Consider the following 24,498-nt stretch of genomic DNA (forward strand, 5'->3'; position numbering starts at 1 on the left):
CTGGGATTGGCTGAGGTCCTCATATATATTCATGGCAGCCTCTCCTTACTCCCACCCTCCAGCTCTAGAAGTTTCTACAAACTTGCAGACCAGGGAGAAGTACCAGGGAGAGCTGCCAGATGAGCCACTGAACCCTGACCCAGATTCACAACTCAGGCTTAGCCCTGAGCTAAACTAATTTTGCCTACACTAACAGCAAATCGATTTACATCTAGCACACATAGTAGAGTGTGCTACACAAGCAAAGGAGGAGCTGCTGGGAGGGGCAATTCGGTTACCCCTTTATATGCCCTGCATACTCAAAGGGAACTTTAACTAGTGGCAGTCTTATATCTAAAACATATAAACTTCCATATAGGTGGCATATGGGTTGCTCAGTATGGATCTCCAGTGTGCTTTTGGATCTGGAGGACAAATACTGGCATGGAGCACCCTGAGAGCAAATAACAAAGGCCTTTAGAATAAATCAGTAGACCTGGGCTTGAACACAGCTCAAACAATCATCCTGCACAGGGACCTACTTACCTCTATGTCCACTATAAAAAGATGTGGTTAGGGTGGAGTCCTGGTACAAGAACATGAAAGTTACAGACAGTCATGGAATAGTTTGAATGGTGAAAATGATGAAACCTCATACTTCACAGACTAAATGGAAGTCTGTACACAGCTCAGTAAATACACAATTGTCCAGCATGCTGCTCCTGCCACCCTTTCTAAATTTGCTCCTCACTTACTGTTAGGCCGGCCATCATTATAAGACGTGATCACCAGATTTCCATAAAGATCTTTTCTATAAAATGTATTTTCCCTTCAACAATCCCACTTTTAACAACAACAATCTTTTCTAGAGGAAAGATAAAAGGTGCGCTACTGCAACATAAAAGTATGAAGCTAGACTTAAGCTCTGTGTCAGTGGGCATGTGTTTGTAGCATTACCCCCACTGGAGTTGCTGAAGTTAAGGTTCCCCCCTGCTGCACAGCCAGTCACTTAGCAATTCCTTTATTCACTCCAACACAGAAAACAGTCCCTGGCTTGTTTTTTTGTTTTAATAGGGGATGATAATTTGGATGGGGTAGGGAATTATAGAATGCCCAACTTGGAAACATCCAAAATACAGAACAAAAGACAACTTCCTCCCTGTTTTTTCAAAGATCTTATTCCTTCCTCCTGCACAAACTTGGGATCCTTCCAGGCCAGCCTCCTGAGCTCCAGCTCGAGGTAAACTGCCCCTCCCCGGTAAGGGGGGCCCTCAAGGACCACCGACAGCCTCTCCTCAGCACTGCTTTTCCATCTTCCATCTGACTCCCTTGCTGGCATGCCTATTTTGCGGTTTTTCAGTTCCCTGCCCGGCCCAATCCTGGGGATTGGCTGAGGGCTCATAAATATTAATGGCAGCCCTTCCTAGCCTCCACCCACTAGTCCCAGAACATTCTCCAATGCTCTAGAAGGGTAAGGCACCAGAGAGCTGCCAGGATGAGTCATCCAGCCCTGGCCTCTAGTAACCCTGACCCAGATTTTATGACTCAGGCCTAACCCAGAGCAGGCTATGCTTTTCCTACTCTCACTATAAGTAGCACACACTAGGGGGTGCTATATGTTCATGTCAGAACAAGCTTCTCCTCCATACAAGACTGGGAATGCAAAAGCCGCTTGAAGGTCCAATGGAGGTCAATTGCAGGTCAAATATATGGAATGTAAATGAAAGCATTTACCCATCTACACAAAGTCTTAAAAAGAGTTCCATTGGATGTGGGCAGTGGGTGATCTCCCTGTGTGTCCTCACTTCCCAGCACTGACTACACATTGTCCATACACAGACATATCCTTAATAAGGCACTGACAGTAAGGTCCATTTAAAAAGCAGAACTATGGTAATTTTACAGCCATACAACTTATAACTTATAGAGCACAGATGTGCATTGAGCCCCACTGGCTTCAGGAGACCTCAAAATGAATGGAACTGGGAGGAGAGTCCAGTTATGCTACTTTGAAAGTCTCTCCTCCAATCTCAGAGCTCTCCGCTGTGTAACCTGGGAGAACTCCCACAGGGTCCGTTTTATGAATAGGCTGCAAAATGCAAATACTGCTGAATATGATGGAGAGCGGATTGTTACGGAACAGGGCACCCCTGAGCAGGTACCTCCATTGACAGATGCTCCTAGTGCTTCCCGAGGGCTCCAAGCACTCCACCAGACACCGTAAGCACTTCAGACTCCACGAACTGCCGCAGCTTGGTTAGGGTCTTGGCATCTCCTACCCACCCTGGACCAACGACAAGGCTCCAGGTTCCTGTGGGTGAACCTCTCTTTCACCAGAGAGTGCAGCAGAACAAGCTCTTACACAAGCTCTTACAAGAGCTCAGTGATTCTTTAAGGGAGTATGGAAGACCATAGCAATCCCTGCAGCAGATTCCCCCAATAACGAGACAAAGCTCAGAGTTGAGGGTAAAACAGGAACAACATTTATTGGAAGAACACAGCACACTTTTATACAGAATTTGGAACATCCTTCCCCCAACAACCGCTTTCCCATTGGTCAATTTCACAGTACCTGCAGTCCCCCATAAGGTCCTCTCCAGCTATGCAAATGAGGGCTCGAAAATGAGTCAGCAGTGATTGGTCAGATAGCTTGGCCAGAAGGGCTGCCAGGTGCAAGGAGACAGAAACCCCAGGGGGCAATCAATGTACACAATAGTCAGACACAGAACAATGGTTCCCTAACGAGCCCTCAATACACATTACTCTGAGTGTCAATACATCCCTTAGCAGACAACAGGTGAGGTCATTAGCACACCTGACAATAGGTGAATGGAGAGCCCCCTCAGACAATCCGTCTCCTCAGAACTTCCTGGAATGACCATATTAGGAGTGCACTTCCTGTGCCTTACAGTTTACAGGAAGAAGGTTTAGCTTCAGGATAGAGGCAAGACTCCATTATCCACATGGTTAAAGAAACACAAAAAGACACAAAAATGCATAACTCCCAGTCTACTGAACAGAACCCCCACATTCAACCCATCCCTCGATAGCCTGGATCTGAGCGCTCAACATATCCAAACATCGCTCAGATGCCACAAACACAGTCAAATCGCCATGGAGCCAAAGTCTTTAATCTCACGAACAGGTTCCATGGCATGGCTATCTGGGTTTCCCCATACCCAATACAATATAATATAAAACTGCCGAGCGCTTCATCGTTCGTCTAATGAACAAAGTCAGGAGGATCCGTGAATTTGGAGCATAGCGGCTAAAACATAGGGGAACAAAGGGGGGCTGTACGGGCCGTGGAACAGCCGAACAAACAGACGAAAGGAGGCAGCAACAATATAATACAAAGTCAGATGGTTCTGTCACACGGATATCTTCTCTCTATTGTAAATCAACTCTTAGAGTTTAACCACGTGCCGACCGCTCACTGAGCTGGTACTGTGGCAAAGTGGCACGTTATCGTCCAGCAATTTAGACCTACGTCGCTGGACTCCTCCTCTTCTCGGCGGCGCACGCACGCCGCCGGAGGCTCGCTCCCGCTGTATTCAGACACAGCGGGAGTCGGGCCAGGGGAGGAGAGGCGGTGATCACCGCTGCTCTTCCCCGATCGTCGGGGATCGAGTGAGGAAATCCGCCGCTTGTGTAAACAAAGCGGGCGGATCTCCTATGTGACAGCCAGGGACAGATTACAGGATTCAGCATAGCTGAACCTGCGATCTGTGTCTGTGTCACACAACCCCCTCCCCCCACACACGTCAGTAAGCATGAGGCATACATTTAACCCCTTGATCACCAATAAAGTTAACCCCTTCCCTGCCAGTGTCATTATTACAGTAACAGTGCATATTTTTAGCACTGATTACTGTAGTAGTGTCATTGGTACCCCCAAAAGTGTCAAAAATGTCAGTTATGGTTCCGATCTGTCCGCCGCAATGTCGCAGTCCCTCAAAAAAAAATCGCAGATCGCGGCCATTACTAGTTAAAAAAAAACCAATAAAAATGACATAAATCTTTGCCGTAGTTAGTAGCTGCGATAACTCTTGCGCAAACCAATCAAAATACGCTTATTGCGATTTTTTTTACCAAAAATATGTAGCAGAAAACAAATTGGGCTAAAATGTTAAAAAATTTTGATTTTACATTTTTTGGGGGGGGGGGGGGGGAATTTCATATGAAAAAAATTTGAAAAATATTGTTATTTTTTCAAAATTGTCGCTTTTTTTTTGTTTATAGCGCAAAAAGTAAAAATTGCACAGGTGATCAAATACCATCAAAAGAAAGCTCTGTTTGTGGGGGGAAAAAAAGGACATAAATTTAATTTGGGTACAGCGTCGCACGACCACGCAATTGTCCGTTAAATTAACGCAGTGCCAAATCGCAAAATATGGCCTGGTCAGGAATGGGGTAAAATCTTCCGGTCTTAAAGCGGTTAAAAATACGCTCATTGAGGATTTTTTTGTCAAAGACATGTGGCTAAATACATTTTGGACTAAATATATGACAAAAATTGAATATATTGGATATTTTTTAACTGTCAAAGTAGAAAATGTCAATTTTTTTGCAAAATTTTCGCTCTTTTTTTATTAATATCGCAAAAAATGAAAAGTGCAGAGGTGATAAAATACCACCAAAAGAAAAACTCTGTTTGTGGGAAAAAAAGGATGTAAATTTTGTTTGGGTACGGCTTTGCATGACCGCGCAATTGTCAGTTAAATTCGCGCAGTGCCAAGTTGCAAAAAGTGGCCTGGACATAAAGCAGGAAAATCCTCTGGTGGTAAAGTAGTTAATGTCTCCATCTTGTCTTTTTCAGACGTTACAACGGATTGGAGAGTCAACTCAACCAGTATCAGCTTCTGGATCTCCTGCACTCCTCAATGTCCTGATACCTGGGGATTTAGTGTGCAATGCTGTCCTGGGCTGTATAATAATGGATCATGTAGAACTTTATATGATAAAAGTGTGACCTTTACCGATCTACAGTCATCCTCTATGTATAGAATACACACCAAGATTACCACAAACCTAAAAGAATACAATCTGGAGAGCGGAGATATCTGGACAGAGCCAGGTAAGAGATCGGTCTGCCCTACAAGTATTGTCTGTTCTGATATCAGAAAACACTGCACAGAATACTCAGCCCGTCATTTATCATTTGTCTTACAGGAAACCGATACTGGAGGAAATACAGAGGCTGCCATTCCCTTCTGAAAATGCTAATTTCCTGGCTGTCTGAGGATTTTTTTTTTTCTGAAACTTCAGACCAGGAGCAAGCATGCAGTTAAAGTATTCTGATCCTGGTTACATGCTTGTTCCGAGTCCACTGAAGCCAAGTTGACAGCCAGGTGACTGGTATTTCAGAAGGAGAGGTCAGGAATGGCAGCCCCCATATTTATCTAATGACGGGTTTCCTGTAATAACTGCTTTGTGCTTCCTATCAACCAACAATCACATTCAGGTCTCTATTGTACTGTTCATACTAACTATAGAAGGTTGGTATAAGAAATGTTGTCATGTCCTCACATCCACCAATCAGATTCTCCTGGAAAATGACAGCCTGTCTCTGATTGGTGTCTGTGGGGAATTACAGACTCTTTATAGATAATCCCCATTGGATGAAATGACAGGGATGGGTTATAGAAGGATGTTAACAGTGCTCAGTAGCTAATAAAAGCTTGTGCTGGAGAATGGAAGCAATGATCCACAGGCAATGTTCAATAAAAGTGCTGTCATTGTATTTAAACATTTAAAAGGATGTATATTCCAGTTGACACAAGGCACTCTACCGCACTGGTGCTGGAAGTGACGAGGGCACTGGTGCATGAATGGGTTCTAGATAGGGAAGCACCCTCATGGTTGATTAACAGAAGGCAGACTTAGAACTAAACTTGAAAAATTTAACATAAGTAAATCTCCGGGATCGGATGGCTTGCACCCGAGGGTCCTTAAAGAACTCAGCCAGGTGATAGCCAGACCATTGTTTTTGATCTTTATGGATAGTCTACAGAAGGGAATGGTGCCAGCTGATAGGAAAAAACCAACATGCTACCAATATTTAAAAAAGAGGCCGAGATATATCCCGGGTAACTATAGGCCGGTCAGCCTAACATCAATAGTCTGCAAGATTTTGGAGGGGATGTTAAGGGACCACATACAAGACTTTAGTAATGAAAACTGTATTATTAGTAGTAATCAGCATGGATTCATGAAAAATCGTTCTTGCCAGACTAATCTATTAACCTTCTATGAAGAAGCGAGTTACCGTGTAGAAGAAAAACGGTTTACCTTAAACTACGCAAGGGGTTCTTTACTGTCAGAGTGGTAAGGATGTGGAAATCTCTTCCACAAGCAGTGGTATCAGCAGGGAGCGTCAATAATTTTTGGGGCCTGGAATGGCCGACACTTACTTCTTTATCCTGTGAATGCCTAATTTTTCAGACTGGAATTGAAAATCAATGGGTCTGTAAACGTTCCGCCAAATTGTGGAATGGATGCGGTCCCATTTTACAGATGTGTGAATGGACCCTATATGTATTAGACATGTATTTACCGGCTGCTGTCAGTTCTGGCTGATTTAGGAAAAAAAAAAAAATGTTTTTTGCTGTAAAAAAAATAAATAATTTTAGGGCAACTTTTCCAATTGCAATACTTCTGTTATGACATTGTCCATGTGCTGGGACTATTTGTGCACAGCTAGTACTTCTTTTGTGGCTGCAAATATGACCTAAAGGTTTTTAAAGTTTGCCTCCCATTAAAGTCAATGGGGCCCGCCGCAAACTTGCGGTTCGCGGACATTTGAGAATATTTGTGGCTGACATTCGCGAACCGCTCCGGCCGATGTTCGTCCATCACTAGTCACCGGTAACACCAACAGCACATTTAGGCTGATTACCCAAGTGTGAGATCTGAGTCAAAGAACAGTCCGGCATCTTTGGTTTGTTTTGTTTATTTTATATGGGGATGGGAGAAGGGAATGTGTGGGATACTCCACTGGCTCACCTAGGTACAAATTGGGACAAGTTGAGAAAAATACCTTTCAGCGCTGACTTGACACAGGCTGGATGCCGACCAACGCTTGCTGGCGCTTGAAATCACTGACTTGCTGCACTGTATTGAAACTTGACTTCTTACACTCTGGTTAGCTAAAAAGTCCTTGACACTGCTCCCTCCAGTCCTCCCTGACTGAGGTAGCCTTTTTAACACTGCTACTGCTGCTGCAACTCTCAACACTAAATACTTCAGGGCCCAACCACTGGCACCCCCTTTACTCTGCTCCTGCACCAGCTAGCTAGCTCCTGGATTCCTCTGACCTTCTCCAGAGTGGTCCCCTCTCACTAGGCAGACCCCCAGGGGCAGTTTGCGGTACTCACGACTGGGAATGCTTTCCTGAAACTCGACCCCCCTCAGCTACGCTGGTCCTCAGCACACCGGATCCTCTCTGCAGCTCAGCTCAGCCCTCTGTCCCCTCTGGCAAGCCACCTGGGACACCCGATTCCTCTTGACAGGAGGAGAGTCAGCTGTACCTTCCCTCCTGGGACTCTGCTTCCCGCCAAAGACGCCGTGTCATGTGCTCCCCTCAAACTTATACCCACTCCCAGAATGCTGTGCGGCAGAATCTGCCTTTCTGGGGTAGATACAAGCCTGGGTGTGCCATTGGCTGGGTTTCCTCCACTGCCCAATGACAGCCCTCATTGAGCACAGTGGGGAGACTCCCCAGCCTCAACAGCCACACCTGGGAACCATGTCAACCTAGCTGAAAATCATGGCCCTGCTGATAAGCAAACAAGGCCTTCTACACTTAACCTAGCACCTACCTTGTAGGGTGGCACACATACATTTGGCTAATGTCTATGACTTCCCCCTGATTGCAGAAAGTTAAAATACCACATGGCTGCCACAAGCACGGCCTGCTGTACACTACTTTGGTTTTAAAGGTGCTACTGCGTTCTGCAAAAGGGTAAAGGACAGAGTACCATCCACTGTCCTTTCCACACATAATTGTAGAAGATCTCCTAATGGTCAGTTCAATCTAAGTTTCATATTATTGGTTGAGCCAGATGGACTTGTATCTTTTTTCAACCTGACTAACTATGCAACTATGTAACTATGTAACAAGGCAAATGTTTATTATGTAAGCCTAGTTCTAATGTATGACACAGGGTTCACTTCCAACAATAGGAGAGTTGTAGTGTCTTATTGAATATAATCAATATGTATCTTCCCACATCACTCCATTCCCCCTCCAATACATGGCACAGTCACAGGAACAGGCAAGCACGGCTGCCTACGAGATTCCTCTATAAACTGATCTACACTGATGGTTCCATACTCTGCTCCACACAGATGGTTCCATACTCTGCACCATACTGATGGTTCCATATTCTGCTCCATACTGATGGTTCCATATTCTGCTCCATACTGATGGTTCCATACTCTGCTCCACACTGATGGTTCCATACTCTGCTCCATACTCTGCTCCACACTGATGGTTCCATACTCTGCTCCATACTGATGGTTCCATATTCTGCTCCATACTGATGGTTCCATATTCTGCTCCATACTGATGGTTCCATACTCTGCTCCATACTGATGGTTCCATATTCTGCTCCATACTGATGGTTCCATATTCTGCTCCATACTGATGGTTCCATACTCTGCTCCAAACTGATGGTTCCATACTTTGCTCCATGCTAATAGTTCCATACTCTGCTCCACACTAATGGTCCCATACTCTGATCCATACTGATGGTTCCATACTCTGATCCATACTGATGGTTCCATACTCTGATCCATACTGATGGTTCCATACTCTGCTCCAAACTGATGGTTCCATACTTTGCTCCATGCTAATAGTTCCATACTCTGCTCCACACTAATGGTCCCACACTCTGATCCATACAGGTGGTTCCATACTCTGGAAAAATTAGATATGTGCGCTCCTAGGTCGCAGGATGTCTAGGCGCATCAAAGAAAAGGTAAAAAAGTGCCACATCCTAGTTAACAGAATTGAGAGTGGGGGAAAAAGAGATTGGACTTTATAGGCACCAATGTAAAATGATATGTTCTTTATTAGAAAAATTTTTTTTACAAAAACACATACATAATAAACCACAAAAAGGGGGGGACATATAAAAAGAGCAACATGTCATATACATTAATAATTGCAGTATGGCGGCAGAGCCTACAAAAAGGAGTACCAGTCACATAGCCTTATCAGATATTGATTATTGTACAGTGTTCACAAGTGATACAAGGAAAACCTATATTCCTGAGGCGGCCCTGGAGAAGAGATGACCGTCTCCAAAGGGTCGTCTGTATGTAGTGGGCACAGATGTTAGGTTGAATCCCAGCTGCTCTACATGTTTCGCTTAACCTATTAAGCTTCTTCTGGAGCATATGGTAAGGACAAACATCTGCATAGAGACAAAGCATTAACGATGAATATTCTTATGTAAGGACATAACGTTTACATTTATAATCAAACACAAAACAAGACAAGTTGTTATACAGTCATGACTGAGTAGATCTAATAGTCAGTCGGCATAAAATTGCATTCTAAGGCTGCATGCCATACCCTTGTCACAGCAGAGAAATAGGAGAAAAATGAGTAGGAAAAAATGAGAATAAGAAAGCCGGGTGGAAAAGAAGGAAAAAAGGGAAGAAGGAAGTGAACTGGGGAAAGGAGAAAAGGAGAGAAACAGAGAAAGTAAGAAGGATGAGGAGAGAGAGAAGAGAAAGAAGGGAGTTGAAAAGAAAAGAAAGGAGCCTGAGCGCTTAGGAGTGCTAGCCATGCCCAGAGACATAGAGCCAGACGTAGGGACCAGGGCTTGGTATTGAAGTAGACTGGGGTATAACCGGAAAAAAGAGCAAAACAGCAACAATATACTAAGCAAAGTACATACCTGAAAAAAGATATTACAGGTGAAAGAACTTTCTGATGAATCCTGCCATAAAGGCTGGGAAAGGTAATAACGAGGGGGATCGGTACGCTGCAGTTAGAAAAAGGAGCCAGGTAGAAACGTCCAAACTATCATAAGATATAAAGCTTGGAGTGGCCTAAAATAAATGGTGTAATAAGTATGATATACAATGTTTGAAAATAAGTCATTTTAAAGGGAAAATTTAGGATGGGGATAGTTGTCCAGCACTTCACCTCCGTGCAACTAGATGGATATAGTTTGAAAAAGAACCCCAAGTTAATGCCAGAGTTAATGTTATACATATTACTTAATAAGAGTAATGGTGGTAGGTAAAGAAAGAAAGATTCCAAAAGAATATAATGGCATGCATCGATGAGCTAGAAATGGAGGTTAAGGTGCCTAAGATGAGAATTAGGCATCCCCACTATGATGGGTGGCCATAAACACCAAGCTGTGATAAAGCAGAAATAAAGGAGTTGATGAATAATACTCACATACATATAGAGCAAAATATTGGCTTGTTACTATGGGGAGTATGGTCCCATAGAGAAATCATGTGTGGCGACCAGGTGGGGAGAAAAAGCCCCAGCCTATAGACCCAAATCACAGACCAGTGAGACAGAAAGCTCACATGCCAAAGGACCTGTAAAAATTAGGAGTAATGAGTACAGTAGAGCGCCATGTAAGAGAGTAGTTATTCACCAAATCATAAAGTCTCACCAATAGTATGTTGAAGTAAAGGATCCTGATACTGCAGCGACCGTATGTGCACCCCCCCGGATGGGGATACCGCCATGTTTTTAGAGCGAGTACCGCGCTCTATTTGAAGGCCGTGGTCCCGGGTGATGAGTCAGACATGTGACATCATCAACCCCGGCCGGTGTTTCCCGCGCATGCGCGGGCCAGAGGCGTCACCATGGTGACCCAGCAAACAACTGGCCGCGTCATGACACGGGAGGAGGGAAGCTCTTGTGGGTCAGCTGACCCACAGCGCCTCCTCCTATCCACGCCAGCGGTAACGCCCATAGGCAGTCAGCCGCTGGGCGTGGTTACCCGGCCGTACGTCGGCTCCGAGCAGTCAGCGGGGATGGTGTACACACCCCCACACACGCACGGCGCCTTCCTAGAAAAAGTAGATGAAGAGAGAATGCTGGGGTAAAGCAAAAAAGTGGAGATAAAGAAAAGTATGAACATAAATAGGGACCGGGGGAAGAGAAGCGGAGGAGGGCCCCCGACAAAAACTAAAAAGGTGGTGAAAATCAAAAATATATCTGACAAGTGCGCCGTTAATCTAACCTGGGAGAAACGGGGCACTTGCATAGTATCAATGAATCCTAGCTAGATACATGTCACATACAGTGGATCGAGAGCCCATACAACCATGTGTTGGACAGTGCTGTCATAGGCGCATGGGTATGGTGCGATCGATCCATATAACCATTCATAATGATCGCAATAAAATACATGATATTGGGTAATAGTGCTGGATGTATCCAACAGTAATGTCTGAAGCTTTGAACCAGTTGAACTGAGAGGGGAGGGGGGGGGGGAAAAAAGGGGGGGGGAAAAAAACACACAAGAGGGGGGGGGGGGGAAGGGGGGAAAGAAAAAAGAAAGAAAGGGCCAGAGAAAGAGCAAAGGGAGAAAGACAACTATATAAAGGGGATAAATAGCGCTGCTAGTTACGCACGAACCAACAGCGCCATTGATCCTTTACAGAAAGCATTTGTAGGAGTGCGCCTCGTTGAGCCCTGGGCGGACGTTGGCATTCAGACGTTCAATCCAGAGGGATTCCCTCTGGAGGATACGCTGATTCCAATCGCCGCCCCTGGGGTCACGGGGTATGATCTCCAAGACAATAAAATTGACATTCATAGTATTGAACTTATGGTACAGGTCCAGGTGCCTGCTTACCGGGGTGATCATCTTGCCACCTGATGAGTAGTAGATGTGGTCGTTTATCCGTCGTCGGAATTGACGAAAGGTCTTCCCCACATGAAACATATTACATTTGCATGACATGAGATAGACCACCCCCTCAGTGCCACAGTCGGCTCTGAAGGTCGGAACAAAAGTTTCGCCATTGGGTAGGGTAAATCTGTTGCCCTCGGCCACCCAGGGGCACATGTCACAGTGGCGGCATTTGTAAATGCCTCGTGGCCCAGAGGCTATGGTTTTCTTACGGCTGTAAAAGCTGCGGGTTAGGCGGTCTCGCAAAGAGGTTGTCCGCCTATAGGTGATCTGAGGTACTGCATTGACATGTTTGCCCACTGTAGGGTCTTCGTGCAATAGGTGCCAGTGTTTAGTAAGGATATTACGTAATGTGCCATGGTGACTAGAAAATTTCGTAATAAACTTAACTGGATGGTTTGAAGTCGTAGGTTTGGTACCATAGAGAAGGGAGTGTCTATCCTTTGACAGGGCTGAATTGTAGGCCTTGCGAAGGGTGCTTTTGCTGTAACCTCTCTTCAGTAAACGCGTCCGCAAAAAACCGGACTGTCTCTTGTAGTTTGTAAGTGATGTACAGTTCCGCCGTAATCTGATATACTGAGCATATGGAATGCTGCGGATCAGTGCTGGCGGGTGTGCACTGGTGGCATGCAGGATAGTGTTTCCTGCCGAGGTTTTACGGAAGAGATCCGTGGTGACATGGCCGCTCAAGTCTTTCCTCACCGTCAAATCTAAGAAATTTACTTCATGTTCATCTACAGAGAACGTGAATTGTAGGTTGAAGTGGTTGATGTTTAGGTGTTGGACAAAGTCCGTCAAAAGTTGGCGAGGACCCGTCCACACCACAAATACGTCGTCGATATATCTTAACCAAATCTCAACATATTGAGTATATTGAGATAAAGTTTCATCGGAAAAGATGTAGTGTTCCCACCCCCCCAGGTACAGGTTGGCGTAGGCAGGGGCACAACAAGTGCCCATTGCCACGCCCTGTACCTGGAGGTAGTGGGAACCATTGAACGAAAACCAATTATTAGTGAGAATGAAGGATAACAACTTGAGGAGGAAGTCATTGAGCGGCCATGTCCGGTCATCTTTTTGCTGAAGGAAGGTTTTAACCATCCCGACACCCTGCTCGTGAGGGATGCTGGAGTAGAGAGCTTCCACATCCAGTGTCACGAGCAGGGCGTCGGGAGGGAGAACCAAACCATCTAAAGTTTTCAAAAAATCAACGGTATCCTTAATGTACGATGGGAGGGCCTGTACATGGGGCATTAAAAAGAAGTCAATGAATCGGCTCGCATTCTCGGTAAGATTGCCAATACCAGAGATAATAGGGCGGCCAGGGGGAGAAATTAAATTTTTATGGGTTTTGGGCAAAGCATAAAACGTAGCCTCCCTAGGGAAGCGGGTATTAAGAAAATTATAAGTGTCTTGGTCAATGAGACCCAATTGAAAAGCCTGTCCAATCAAGTCTTTGTAGGCCGACTTGAATTTGGCCGTTTGCGAGGGCTGGATTTTCTTGTACCATGATTCATTGCTCAGTATGTCCATGCACATTTTCTCATAGTATTCCCTGGTCATTAAGACTATGTTCCCACCCTTATCTGATGCCTTGATGATCAGGTCAGGATGGTTTTGTAGCCTATCAATGATACGTTTCCGTTCTGAAGAGAGGTTAGAGCGAGAAGAAGGTAGAGGGCAGCGTTTCAATTCGCTGACGCATGCATTGAGGAATGCCCAAATCTTAGGATTAGTAGTGAGGTCCGGGAACTGGGTAGATTTAGGTTTGAATTTCCTTTTAGGTATATATGGCAAAGGCTGTGTCGTCGACAGTACATTGGCGGAGGTCCCATAAGTTGAGGAGCTGCATCCTTCCTGATCATTTTCCTCCAGAAGGAGGATTAGATCACGGAGTGCGCGAAATTCCTTCATTGTAAAACTTTTAACTCGTTCAGAGATTTGGCGTTCTTGGTTAGCCCTAACGTTAGAAGGATCAAAAATGTACCTATACGTCAAGTTCCTGCAGAACAGGTATAAGTCTTTGATGACGTCGTATCTATCCAGGGGGGCTGTGGGACAAAAAGTTAGGCCTAATTTAAGGACTTCGTCTTCCTCACTTGACAGTTTGTATGGAGTCAAGTTGATAATTGATAAATTCAAGTCGGTAATGTTAGAGTTTGACTCAACGGAAAATTTGTGGGCTGTGATGGGGCAGGGTTGAAATGTGTATCGAGAGTGGTCTGTTTGGTACCTACATTGGAGGATATGGGTGCCAAAGATGTTAATGTACCCTGTATGGATGATAAGGTGCTCGGTGCTACATAAGCACCCTGTCCTAATCCATTGGTATTGGATGCTCTCACTTGGGTTGTGACTGACCCAGGTTGCATCATCTGCAGGGCCTGTAGGGCCACATTCCCCAAATATGTACCTTGTGTATGGGTATCTGTGTCCCTTGGATTAGAGGACGTATTTGATTTGGCAGCTGGATCCTGTCCCCTTTTAGGGTGTGAGGTATGGTGGCCCCCACGAGGTGTACGTGCACGTGGGCCGCCCCTAGTTTTGGAGCGTGTCATAATGATATTAGAATGTGTTGATTGATGTGAAGTGTTTGATACTGATGACGAGTCTGATTCCCATTCAGTCTCTCTCTGATCCGATGCTAAGGTTGAGTCAGTTTGGCCATGTGGGTAACGGGGTCTACGGGAGCGTGGCGGGCCCTGCCAACGATAGGCAAACCCTTCTGAGAAGGCAAGTTGGTCTTTGAGGAATTTCGTTTGCTTTTTGTTGACAATGTCCTTGTTTAATTTAGTAAGATATTGTTTCACCTCGTCCCACTTTTTTGCATAGGACTCGTGAGTTTTGATAGCCTCATTCTTGGTATAGAGTGTGGCCAGTTCAGAATCGAGGGCCAAGAGGTCTGACTGATATTGTGCAACTAAGAGTTGACATAGCTCCAGACTGCATCTAGTAAGGGCATTCTCCCACTGGGTTTTGAAAACGTTAGAAGCATTATCAAAGGAGGGGAAAAGTTGGATCCTAAGTCCCAATGGACAAATCCCCTCTTTGATATATTTCAAAAAGAACTCTATGTGCCAATAGAGATTGGATTTGCGTTTCAATTGTCTCCTAGCAGTACTAATGTACTGATTCAATCCTATGTCATTTCTGACAGAGGTATTGCAACTTAATTGGATCTCCGCCATGTATCCTGTCCACGAATTGCCTACAAATTCCATGTTTAGACTCATTAGTTACAGACCTACGTGGCAAGATGATCAGTGGTTCCAGAAGCTAGACAGACCCCACAATTGGGGTACTACCTGGTAGGGGATGTACCTGGAAAAAAGAAAAAGAACATAAGTGTGGGGAACAAAGTAATTAGTAAGACGAGTTAGTATTGGTTCAGAGGTTATAGTGTAGTCAGACAGACAGATACAAGTAAAAAATCAAAAAAGGGGTTTATAAAATGCCTGCTTGTTGGTGAAAACACCAACGGGTGCTACCACCCTAAAGTTTAATTGGAAAAATTAGATATGTGCGCTCCTAGGTCGCAGGATGTCTAGGCGCATCAAAGAAAAGGTAAAAAAGTGCCACATCCTAGTTAACAGAATTGAGAGTGGGGGAAAAAGAGATTGGACTTTATAGGCACCAATGTAAAATGATATGTTCTTTATTAGAAAAATTTTTTTTACAAAAACACATACATAATAAACCACAAAAAGGGGGGGACATATAAAAAGAGCAACATGTCATATACATTAATAATTGCAGTATGGCGGCAGAGCCTACAAAAAGGAGTACCAGTCACATAGCCTTATCAGATATTGATTATTGTACAGTGTTCACAAGTGATACAAGGAAAACCTATATTCCTGAGGCGGCCCTGGAGAAGAGATGACCGTCTCCAAAGGGTCGTCTGTATGTAGTGGGCACAGATGTTAGGTTGAATCCCAGCTGCTCTACATGTTTCGCTTAACCTATTAAGCTTCTTCTGGAGCATATGGTAAGGACAAACATCTGCATAGAGACAAAGCATTAACGATGAATATTCTTATGTAAGGACATAACGTTTACATTTATAATCAAACACAAAACAAGACAAGTTGTTATACAGTCATGACTGAGTAGATCTAATAGTCAGTCGGCATAAAATTGCATTCTAAGGCTGCATGCCATACCCTTGTCACAGCAGAGAAATAGGAGAAAAATGAGTAGGAAAAAATGAGAATAAGAAAGCCGGGTGGAAAAGAAGGAAAAAAGGGAAGAAGGAAGTGAACTGGGGAAAGGAGAAAAGGAGAGAAACAGAGAAAGTAAGAAGGATGAGGAGAGAGAGAAGAGAAAGAAGGGAGTTGAAAAGAAAAGAAAGGAGCCTGAGCGCTTAGGAGTGCTAGCCATGCCCAGAGACATAGAGCCAGACGTAGGGACCAGGGCTTGGTATTGAAGTAGACTGGGGTATAACCGGAAAAAAGAGCAAAACAGCAACAATATACTAAGCAAAGTACATACCTGAAAAAAGATATTACAGGTGAAAGAACTTTCTGATGAATCCTGCCATAAAGGCCGAGGGCAACAGATTTACCCTACCCAATGGCGAAACTTTTGTTCCGACCTTCAGAGCCGACTGTGGCACTGAGGGGGTGGTCTATCTCATGTCATGCAAATGTAATATGTTTTATGTGGGGAAGACCTTTCATCAATTCCGACGACGGATAAACGACCACATCTACTACTCATCAGGTGGCAAGATGATCACCCCGGTAAGCAGGCACCTGGACCTGTACCATAAGTTCAATACTATGAATGTCAATTTTATTGTCTTGGAGATCATACCCCGTGACCCCAGGGGCGGCGATTGGAATCAGCGTATCCTCCAGAGGGAATCCCTCTGGATTGAACGTCTGAATGCCAACGTCCGCCCAGGGCTCAACGAGGCGCACTCCTACAAATGCTTTCTGTAAAGGATCAATGGCGCTGTTGGTTCGTGCGTAACTAGCAGCGCTATTTATCCCCTTTATATAGTTGTCTTTCTCCCTTTGCTCTTTCTCTGGCCCTTTCTTTCTTTTTTCTTTCCCCCCTTCCCCCCCCCCCCCTCTTGTGTGTTTTTTTCCCCCCCCCCTTTTTTCCCCCCCCCCCTCCCCTCTCAGTTCAACTGGTTCAAAGCTTCAGACATTACTGTTGGATACATCCAGCACTATTACCCAATATCATGTATTTTATTGCGATCATTATGAATGGTTATATGGATCGATCGCACCATACCCATGCGCCTATGACAGCACTGTCCAACACATGGTTGTATGGGCTCTCGATCCACTGTATGTGACATGTATCTAGCTAGGATTCATTGATACTATGCAAGTGCCCCGTTTCTCCCAGGTTAGATTAACGGCGCACTTGTCAGACATATTTTTGATTTTCACCACCTTTTTAGTTTTTGTCGGGGGCCCTCCTCCGCTTCTCTTCCCCCGGTCCCTATTTATGTTCATACTTTTCTTTATCTCCACTTTTTTGCTTTACCCCAGCATTCTCTCTTCATCTACTTTTTCTAGGAAGGCGCCGTGCGTGTGTGGGGGTGTGTACACCATCCCCGCTGACTGCTCGGAGCCGACGTACGGCCGGGTAACCACGCCCAGCGGCTGACTGCCTATGGGCGTTACCGCTGGCGTGGATAGGAGGAGGCGCTGTGGGTCAGCTGACCCACAAAAGCTTCCCTCCTCCCGTGTCATGACGCGGCCAGTTGTTTGCTGGGTCACCATGGTGACGCCTCTGGCCCGCGCATGCGCGGGAAACACCGGCCGGGGTTGATGATGTCACATGTCTGACTCATCACCCGGGACCACGGCCTTCAAATAGAGCGCGGTACTCGCTCTAAAAACATGGCGGTATCCCCATCCGGGGGGGTGCACATACGGTCGCTGCAGTATCAGGATCCTTTACTTCAACATACTATTGGTGAGACTTTATGATTTGGTGAATAACTACTCTCTTACATGGCGCTCTACTGTACTCATTACTCCTAATTTTTACAGGTCCTTTGGCATGTGAGCTTTCTGTCTCACTGGTCTGTGATTTGGGTCTATAGGCTGGGGCTTTTTCTCCCCACCTGGTCGCCACACATGATTTCTCTATGGGACCATACTCCCCATAGTAACAAGCCAATATTTTGCTCTATATGTATGTGAGTATTATTCATCAACTCCTTTATTTCTGCTTTATCACAGCTTGGTGTTTATGGCCACCCATCATAGTGGGGATGCCTAATTCTCATCTTAGGCACCTTAACCTCCATTTCTAGCTCATCGATGCATGCCATTATATTCTTTTGGAATCTTTCTTTCTTTACCTACCACCATTACTCTTATTAAGTAATATGTATAACATTAACTCTGGCATTAACTTGGGGTTCTTTTTCAAACTATATCCATCTAGTTGCACGGAGGTGAAGTGCTGGACAACTATCCCCATCCTAAATTTTCCCTTTAAAATGACTTATTTTCAAACATTGTATATCATACTTATTACACCATTTATTTTAGGCCACTCCAAGCTTTATATCTTATGATAGTTTGGACGTTTCTACCTGGCTCCTTTTTCTAACTGCAGCGTACCGATCCCCCTCGTTATTACCTTTCCCAGCCTTTATGGCAGGATTCATCAGAAAGTTCTTTCACCTGTAATATCTTTTTTCAGGTATGTACTTTGCTTAGTATATTGTTGCTGTTTTGCTCTTTTTTCCGGTTATACCCCAGTCTACTTCAATACCAAGCCCTGGTCCCTACGTCTGGCTCTATGTCTCTGGGCATGGCTAGCACTCCTAAGCGCTCAGGCTCCTTTCTTTTCTTTTCAACTCCCTTCTTTCTCTTCTCTCTCTCCTCATCCTTCTTACTTTCTCTGTTTCTCTCCTTTTCTCCTTTCCCCAGTTCACTTCCTTCTTCCCTTTTTTCCTTCTTTTCCACCCGGCTTTCTTATTCTCATTTTTTCCTACTCATTTTTCTCCTATTTCTCTGCTGTGACAAGGGTATGGCATGCAGCCTTAGAATGCAATTTTATGCCGACTGACTATTAGATCTACTCAGTCATGACTGTATAACAACTTGTCTTGTTTTGTGTTTGATTATAAATGTAAACGTTATGTCCTTACATAAGAATATTCATCGTTAATGCTTTGTCTCTATGCAGATGTTTGTCCTTACCATATGCTCCAGAAGAAGCTTAATAGGTTAAGCGAAACATGTAGAGCAGCTGGGATTCAACCTAACATCTGTGCCCACTACATACAGACGACCCTTTGGAGACGGTCATCTCTTCTCCAGGGCCGCCTCAGGAATATAGGTTTTCCTTGTATCACTTGTGAACACTGTACAATAATCAATATCTGATAAGGCTATGTGACTGGTACTCCTTTTTGTAGGCTCTGCCGCCATACTGCAATTATTAATGTATATGACATGTTGCTCTTTTTATATGTCCCCCCCTTTTTGTGGTTTATTATGTATGTGTTTTTGTAAAAAAAATTTTTCTAATAAAGAACATATCATTTTACATTGGTGCCTATAAAGTCCAATCTCTTTTTCCCCCACTCTCAATCTCGGTTCCATACTCTGATCCATACTGATGGTTCCATACTCTGATCCATACTGATGGTTCCATACTCTGATCCATACTGGTGGTCCCATACTCTGATCCATACTGATGGGTCCATACTCTGATCCATACTGATGGTCCCATACTCTGATCCATACTGATGGTTCCATACTCTGATCCATACTGATGGTTCCATACTCTGATCCGTACTGATGGTTCCATACTCTGATCCGTACTGATGGTTCCATACTCTGATCCATACTGATGGTTCCATACTCTGATCCATACCGATGTTCCATACTCTGCTCCACACTGTTGATTTCATGCTCTGCACCATACTGATGGTTTCATACTCTTCTCTATACCGATGGTTTTATACTCTGCTCTATTCTTATGCTACCATTCTCTGCTCCATTGGGATGGTTCCATACTCTGTTCCATACTGATGGTTCCTTCTCTGGTCCATACTGGTGATTCCATACTTTGTTCCATACTGATGGTTTAATTTTCTGCTCCATACTAATGGATCCATACTCTGCTCCATACTGATGGCCCCATACTCTGCTTTGCACTAATGGTCCTATATTCTGCTCCACACAGATGGTTCCATACTCTGCTCCATACTGATGGTTCCATACTCTGCTCCATACTGATGGTTCCATACTCTGCTCCATACTGATGGTTCCATACTCTGCTCCATACTGATGGTTCCATCCTCTACTCCATACTGTTGATTTCATACTCTGCTCCATACTGATGGTGCCATACTCTGCTCCATATTGATGGTTCCTACTCTGTTCCATACTGGTGATTCCATGCTTTGTTCCATACTGATGGTTCCATACTCTGCTCCATACTGATGGTCCTATACTGTGCTCCATACTGATGGCCCCATACTCTGCTCCATACTGATGGTCCCATATTGTGCTCCATACTGATGGTCCCATACTCTGCTCCATACTGATGGATCCATACTCTGCTCCACACTGATGGCCCCATACTCGGATCTACACTAATGGTCCCATACTCGGATCCAAACTAATGGTCCCATACTCTGCTCCACACTGATGGTCCCATACTCGGATCCACACTAATGGTCCCATACTCTGCCCCACACTAATGGTCCCATACTCTGCTTCACATTGATGGTTCCATACTCTGCTTCACACTGATGGTCCCATACTCTGCTCTATACTGATGGTTCCATACTCTGCCCAACACTGTTGGTTTCATACTCTGCCCAGCACTGTTGGTTTCATACTCTGCTCTATACTTATGGTTCCATACTCTGCTCCATACTGATGTTTCCATACTCTGCTCCATACTAATGGTCCCATACTCGGATCAATACTGATGGTTCCATACTCTGATCCATACTGATGGTTCTATACTCTAATACATACTGATGGTTCCATACTCTGCTCCAAACTGATAGTTCCATACTCTTCTCCATAATTATGGTTCCATGCTCTGCTCCATGCTAATGGTTCCATACTCTGCTCCACACTGATGGTCCTATACTCTGTTCCATCCTGATGGTTCCATACTCTGCTCCACACGGTTGGCTTTATACTCTGCTCCACACTGTTGGCTTTATACTCTGCTCCACACTGTTGGTTTCATACTTTGCTCCATACTGTTAGTTTCATACTCTGCTCCATACTAATGTATTCCTGCTGAATGTTTTAATAATCACAGACAGATGCCAGGAACATCCCATAAAGAGGAGGTCAGACCATGGTCCATATACCACTGAAAGGTCCCATCAACTGATCCATCCCATCACATACAATCACTTTACTCCTCACACTGTATATCATGTATAATGATCTGCTTCTATCTTTTTCCACAGCTCTGTGTAAAAAGCCCACCATAGATAACATGGAGAGTCTCTCTGAATCCAAGGATTATTATATCAGTGGAGAATCGATAACAGTCAAGTGTAATTCTGGATATTTCCCGTCATCTAGCTCAATGACATGTAATAACCCCCCAGAGTGGACTCCTCCCACTATTACCTGTATAGGTGAGTACAACACAGGACACATTCATCATATACACAGTACACAGTATTGGAAGTGCACAATGTACAGTATAGTCAGAGTAAATGTACACATCCTTCCTAAATAATATACAGTGCAAGTTTTATTTCACAATGCCATGTGCCCTGTTGGATTCTGCCTCCAGTCTTAAGTTTAACTGAATAGAACATCATACAGCAGTGACATCACACTTCCAACACACAGACTGGTCTTTCCCAAGAAGAAAATATTTGCCTTCATAGAAGACTGCAGAAAGATCCCAGGAACTTCCCATAATGAGGAGGTCAGACCATGGTCCATATACCACTGAAAGGTCCCATCAACTGATCCATCCCATAATGAGGAGGTCAGACCATGGTCCATATACCACTGAAAGGTCCCATTAACTGATCCATCCCATAATGAGGAGGTCAGACCATGGTCCATATACCACTGAAAGGTCCCATTAACTGATCCATCCCATAATGAGGAGGTCAGACCATGGTCCATATACCACTGAAAGGTCCCATCAACTGATCCATCCTATCACATACAATCACTTTACTCCTCACACCAGAGGCGTAGCTTGAAGATAGTGGGCCCCAATGCAAAAGTCGGGGCCCCCAACTATTACTTACCTTTTCCAATGTGTGCTTGCCCCATCACCCTTTGAAGGTGAAACTGCAAACTCAGAGGGTCTGTTCAGCCCGGGACCTCTGAGGTTACTGAAATACCTATGCAGGGTAATGCAGCAAGTGGTTTTCCCCAGCAACACTGTGTAAAACAGGGATAGGTAACCTTTGAGAGGTAGAGATCAACGTGAATAACATGAAAGAGATCAAAGATCACAGGGATTCAGAGCCCTTTTTTTTTTAACAAATTAACTAGCAGGGCCTAACTAAATAGTAAGGAAAACTTAGAAAAATATAATAAAACAAATGTCACTGTAAAAATATAAACTTAGTCTACCTTAAAAGAGGACAGTGTCAGTCATTAGAGCAGTGGACAATGGTAATAGGGCAGTGGACGGTGTCAGTAGGGCAGTGGATGGTGTCAGAAGGGCAGTGGGCGGTGTCAGCAGAGCACTTGAAGGTGTTAGTAGGGCAGTCAGGGTTTCGGACTGGTAGCAGGAGCGGTGCAGGGAGTGGATCCGCTGTGTCAGTGAGGGAATGGCGTGGACCGTACCGGAGGATCGGTTCTAAGTAGTTACCGGTTTTCACCAGAGCCCACCGCAAGGCGGGATGGACTTGCTGCGGTGGTAACTACCAGGTTGTGTCCTCCAGTAGCGGCTCAACCTCACTGACTGCTGAGATAGGCGTAGTACAAAAGGAACAGGCAGAAGCGTAGTCAGACGTAGCAAAGGTCAGGGCAGGCAGCACAGGTTCCAAGGCGGTAGTCGTTAGCAAAGGGTTCGGCAACAGGCAAGGGATTACACCAATAACGCTTTCACTAGGCAATAAGGCAACAAAGATCCGGCAAGGGCAGGAAGGGGCAGGTCACTTATATAGGAAACAGGAAACAGAAAACAGGAAGGGAGGTTTGGACCAAGCACCAATTACTGCACTGGCCCTTTAAATTTCAAACAGCCGGCGCGCGCCCTATGGTGCAGGGACGCGCGTGCCGGGAACCACGTGAGCGGGGAGTGGAGGAGAGAGCCGGAGCGGGCACAGGTGAGTGGATCTGGAACGAACGCCGCGTGCGCTCCGGTCCAGGAGCAGGGACCGGTGCGCTCAGCGTTACATGGATGGTGTCAGTAGGGCAGAGATTGCTGTCCTTAGGCAGTGGACGGTGTCAGTAGGACAGTGGATGGTGTCAGAAGGGCAGTGGATGGTGTCAGTAGGGCAGTTGATGGTGTCTGTAGGGCAGTGGACGGTGTCAGTAGCACAGTGGACGGTGTCAGTAGGGCAGTGGATGGTGTCAGTAGGGCAGTGGATGGTGTCAGTAGCAGTGGATAGTGTCAGTAGGGCAGTGGACGGTGTCAGTAGGGCAGTGAACGGTGTCAGTAGGGCAGTGGACGGTGTCAGTAGGGCAGTGGACGGTGTCAGCAGGGCAGTTGAAGGTGTTAGTAGGGCAGTGGATGTTGTCTGTAGGGCAGAGATTGCTGTCCTTAGGCAGTGGACGGTGTCAGTAGAGCAGTGGATGGTGTCAGTAGGGCAGTGGACGGTGTCAGTAGGGCACTGGATGGTGTCATTAGGGCAGTGGACGGTGTCAGTAGAGCAGTGGACGGTGTCAGTAGGGCAGTGGACGGTGTCAGTAGGGCACTGGATGGTGTCAGTAGGGCAGTGGACGGTGTCAGTAGAGCAGTGGACGGTGTCAGTAGGGCAGTGGACGGTGTCAGTAGGGCAGTGGATGGTGTCAGTAGGGCAGTGGATGGTGTCAGTAGAGCAGTGGATGGTGTCAGTAGCAGTGGATGGTGTCAGTAGAGCAATGGATGGTGTCAGTAGGGCAGTGGATGGTGTCAGTAGGGCAGTGGATGGTGTCAGTAGGGCAGTGGACGGTGTCAGTAGAGTAGTGGACGGTGTCAGTGGGGCAGTGGAAGGTGTCAGTAGAGTAGTGGACGGTGTCAGTAGGGCAGAGGACGGTGTCAGAAGAGCAGTGGATGGTGTCAGTAGAGCAGTGTATGGTGTCAGTAGGGCAGTGGACAGTGTCAGTAGAGTAGTGGACAGTGTCAGTAGGGCAGTGGATGGTGTGAGTAGGCCAGCACAGTGGGAGAGGACCAGGGGAGCACACAGGGGGCCCCGAGCAGTAAGAGGAACAGGGAAAGGAGGGGAAGTGGGGGCATTATTTACTAGACCCGATCATCTGTATTTTACTGCAGCAGCTGAATGCCAGTGGGAGGGGGAGGAGGAGACACAAGCTTTTAGCTGCTGCATGAAAACACAGCTTGAGAGGAGGGTAGGACAATGGGGTGGTCGTCACATCCTCCATGTTTCCTTCTTCGTTTGGTGCCAAGCAAAAGTCACATGAGAGGCCTACCCTGAGGTGGGTTCTTCTGGGGTACAATAGGTACTTTGGATAGGGTCACTACCATA

The 24,498-nt window shown here is 45.4% G+C and overlaps 1 protein-coding gene across 1 annotated transcript in view; it reads left to right on the forward strand.

Annotated features, from left to right (window-relative positions):
* The window catches only part of LOC309550555 (receptor-type tyrosine-protein phosphatase kappa-like), a 408,935-nt gene that overhangs the window by 285,855 nt on the left and 98,582 nt on the right, over positions 1–24,498 (forward strand). The window contains exons 6-7 of the mRNA XM_082250907.1: positions 4,799–5,056; positions 21,298–21,471. Of these exons, the coding sequence (XP_082107033.1) occupies positions 4,799–5,056; positions 21,298–21,471 (432 nt within the window). The remainder of the gene's footprint in view (positions 1–4,798; positions 5,057–21,297; positions 21,472–24,498) is intronic.

Source organism: Pelophylax lessonae, assembly GCF_965119305.1.
Source record: "Pelophylax lessonae genome assembly, chromosome: 1".
Taxonomy (NCBI): Eukaryota; Metazoa; Chordata; class Amphibia; order Anura; family Ranidae; genus Pelophylax; species Pelophylax lessonae.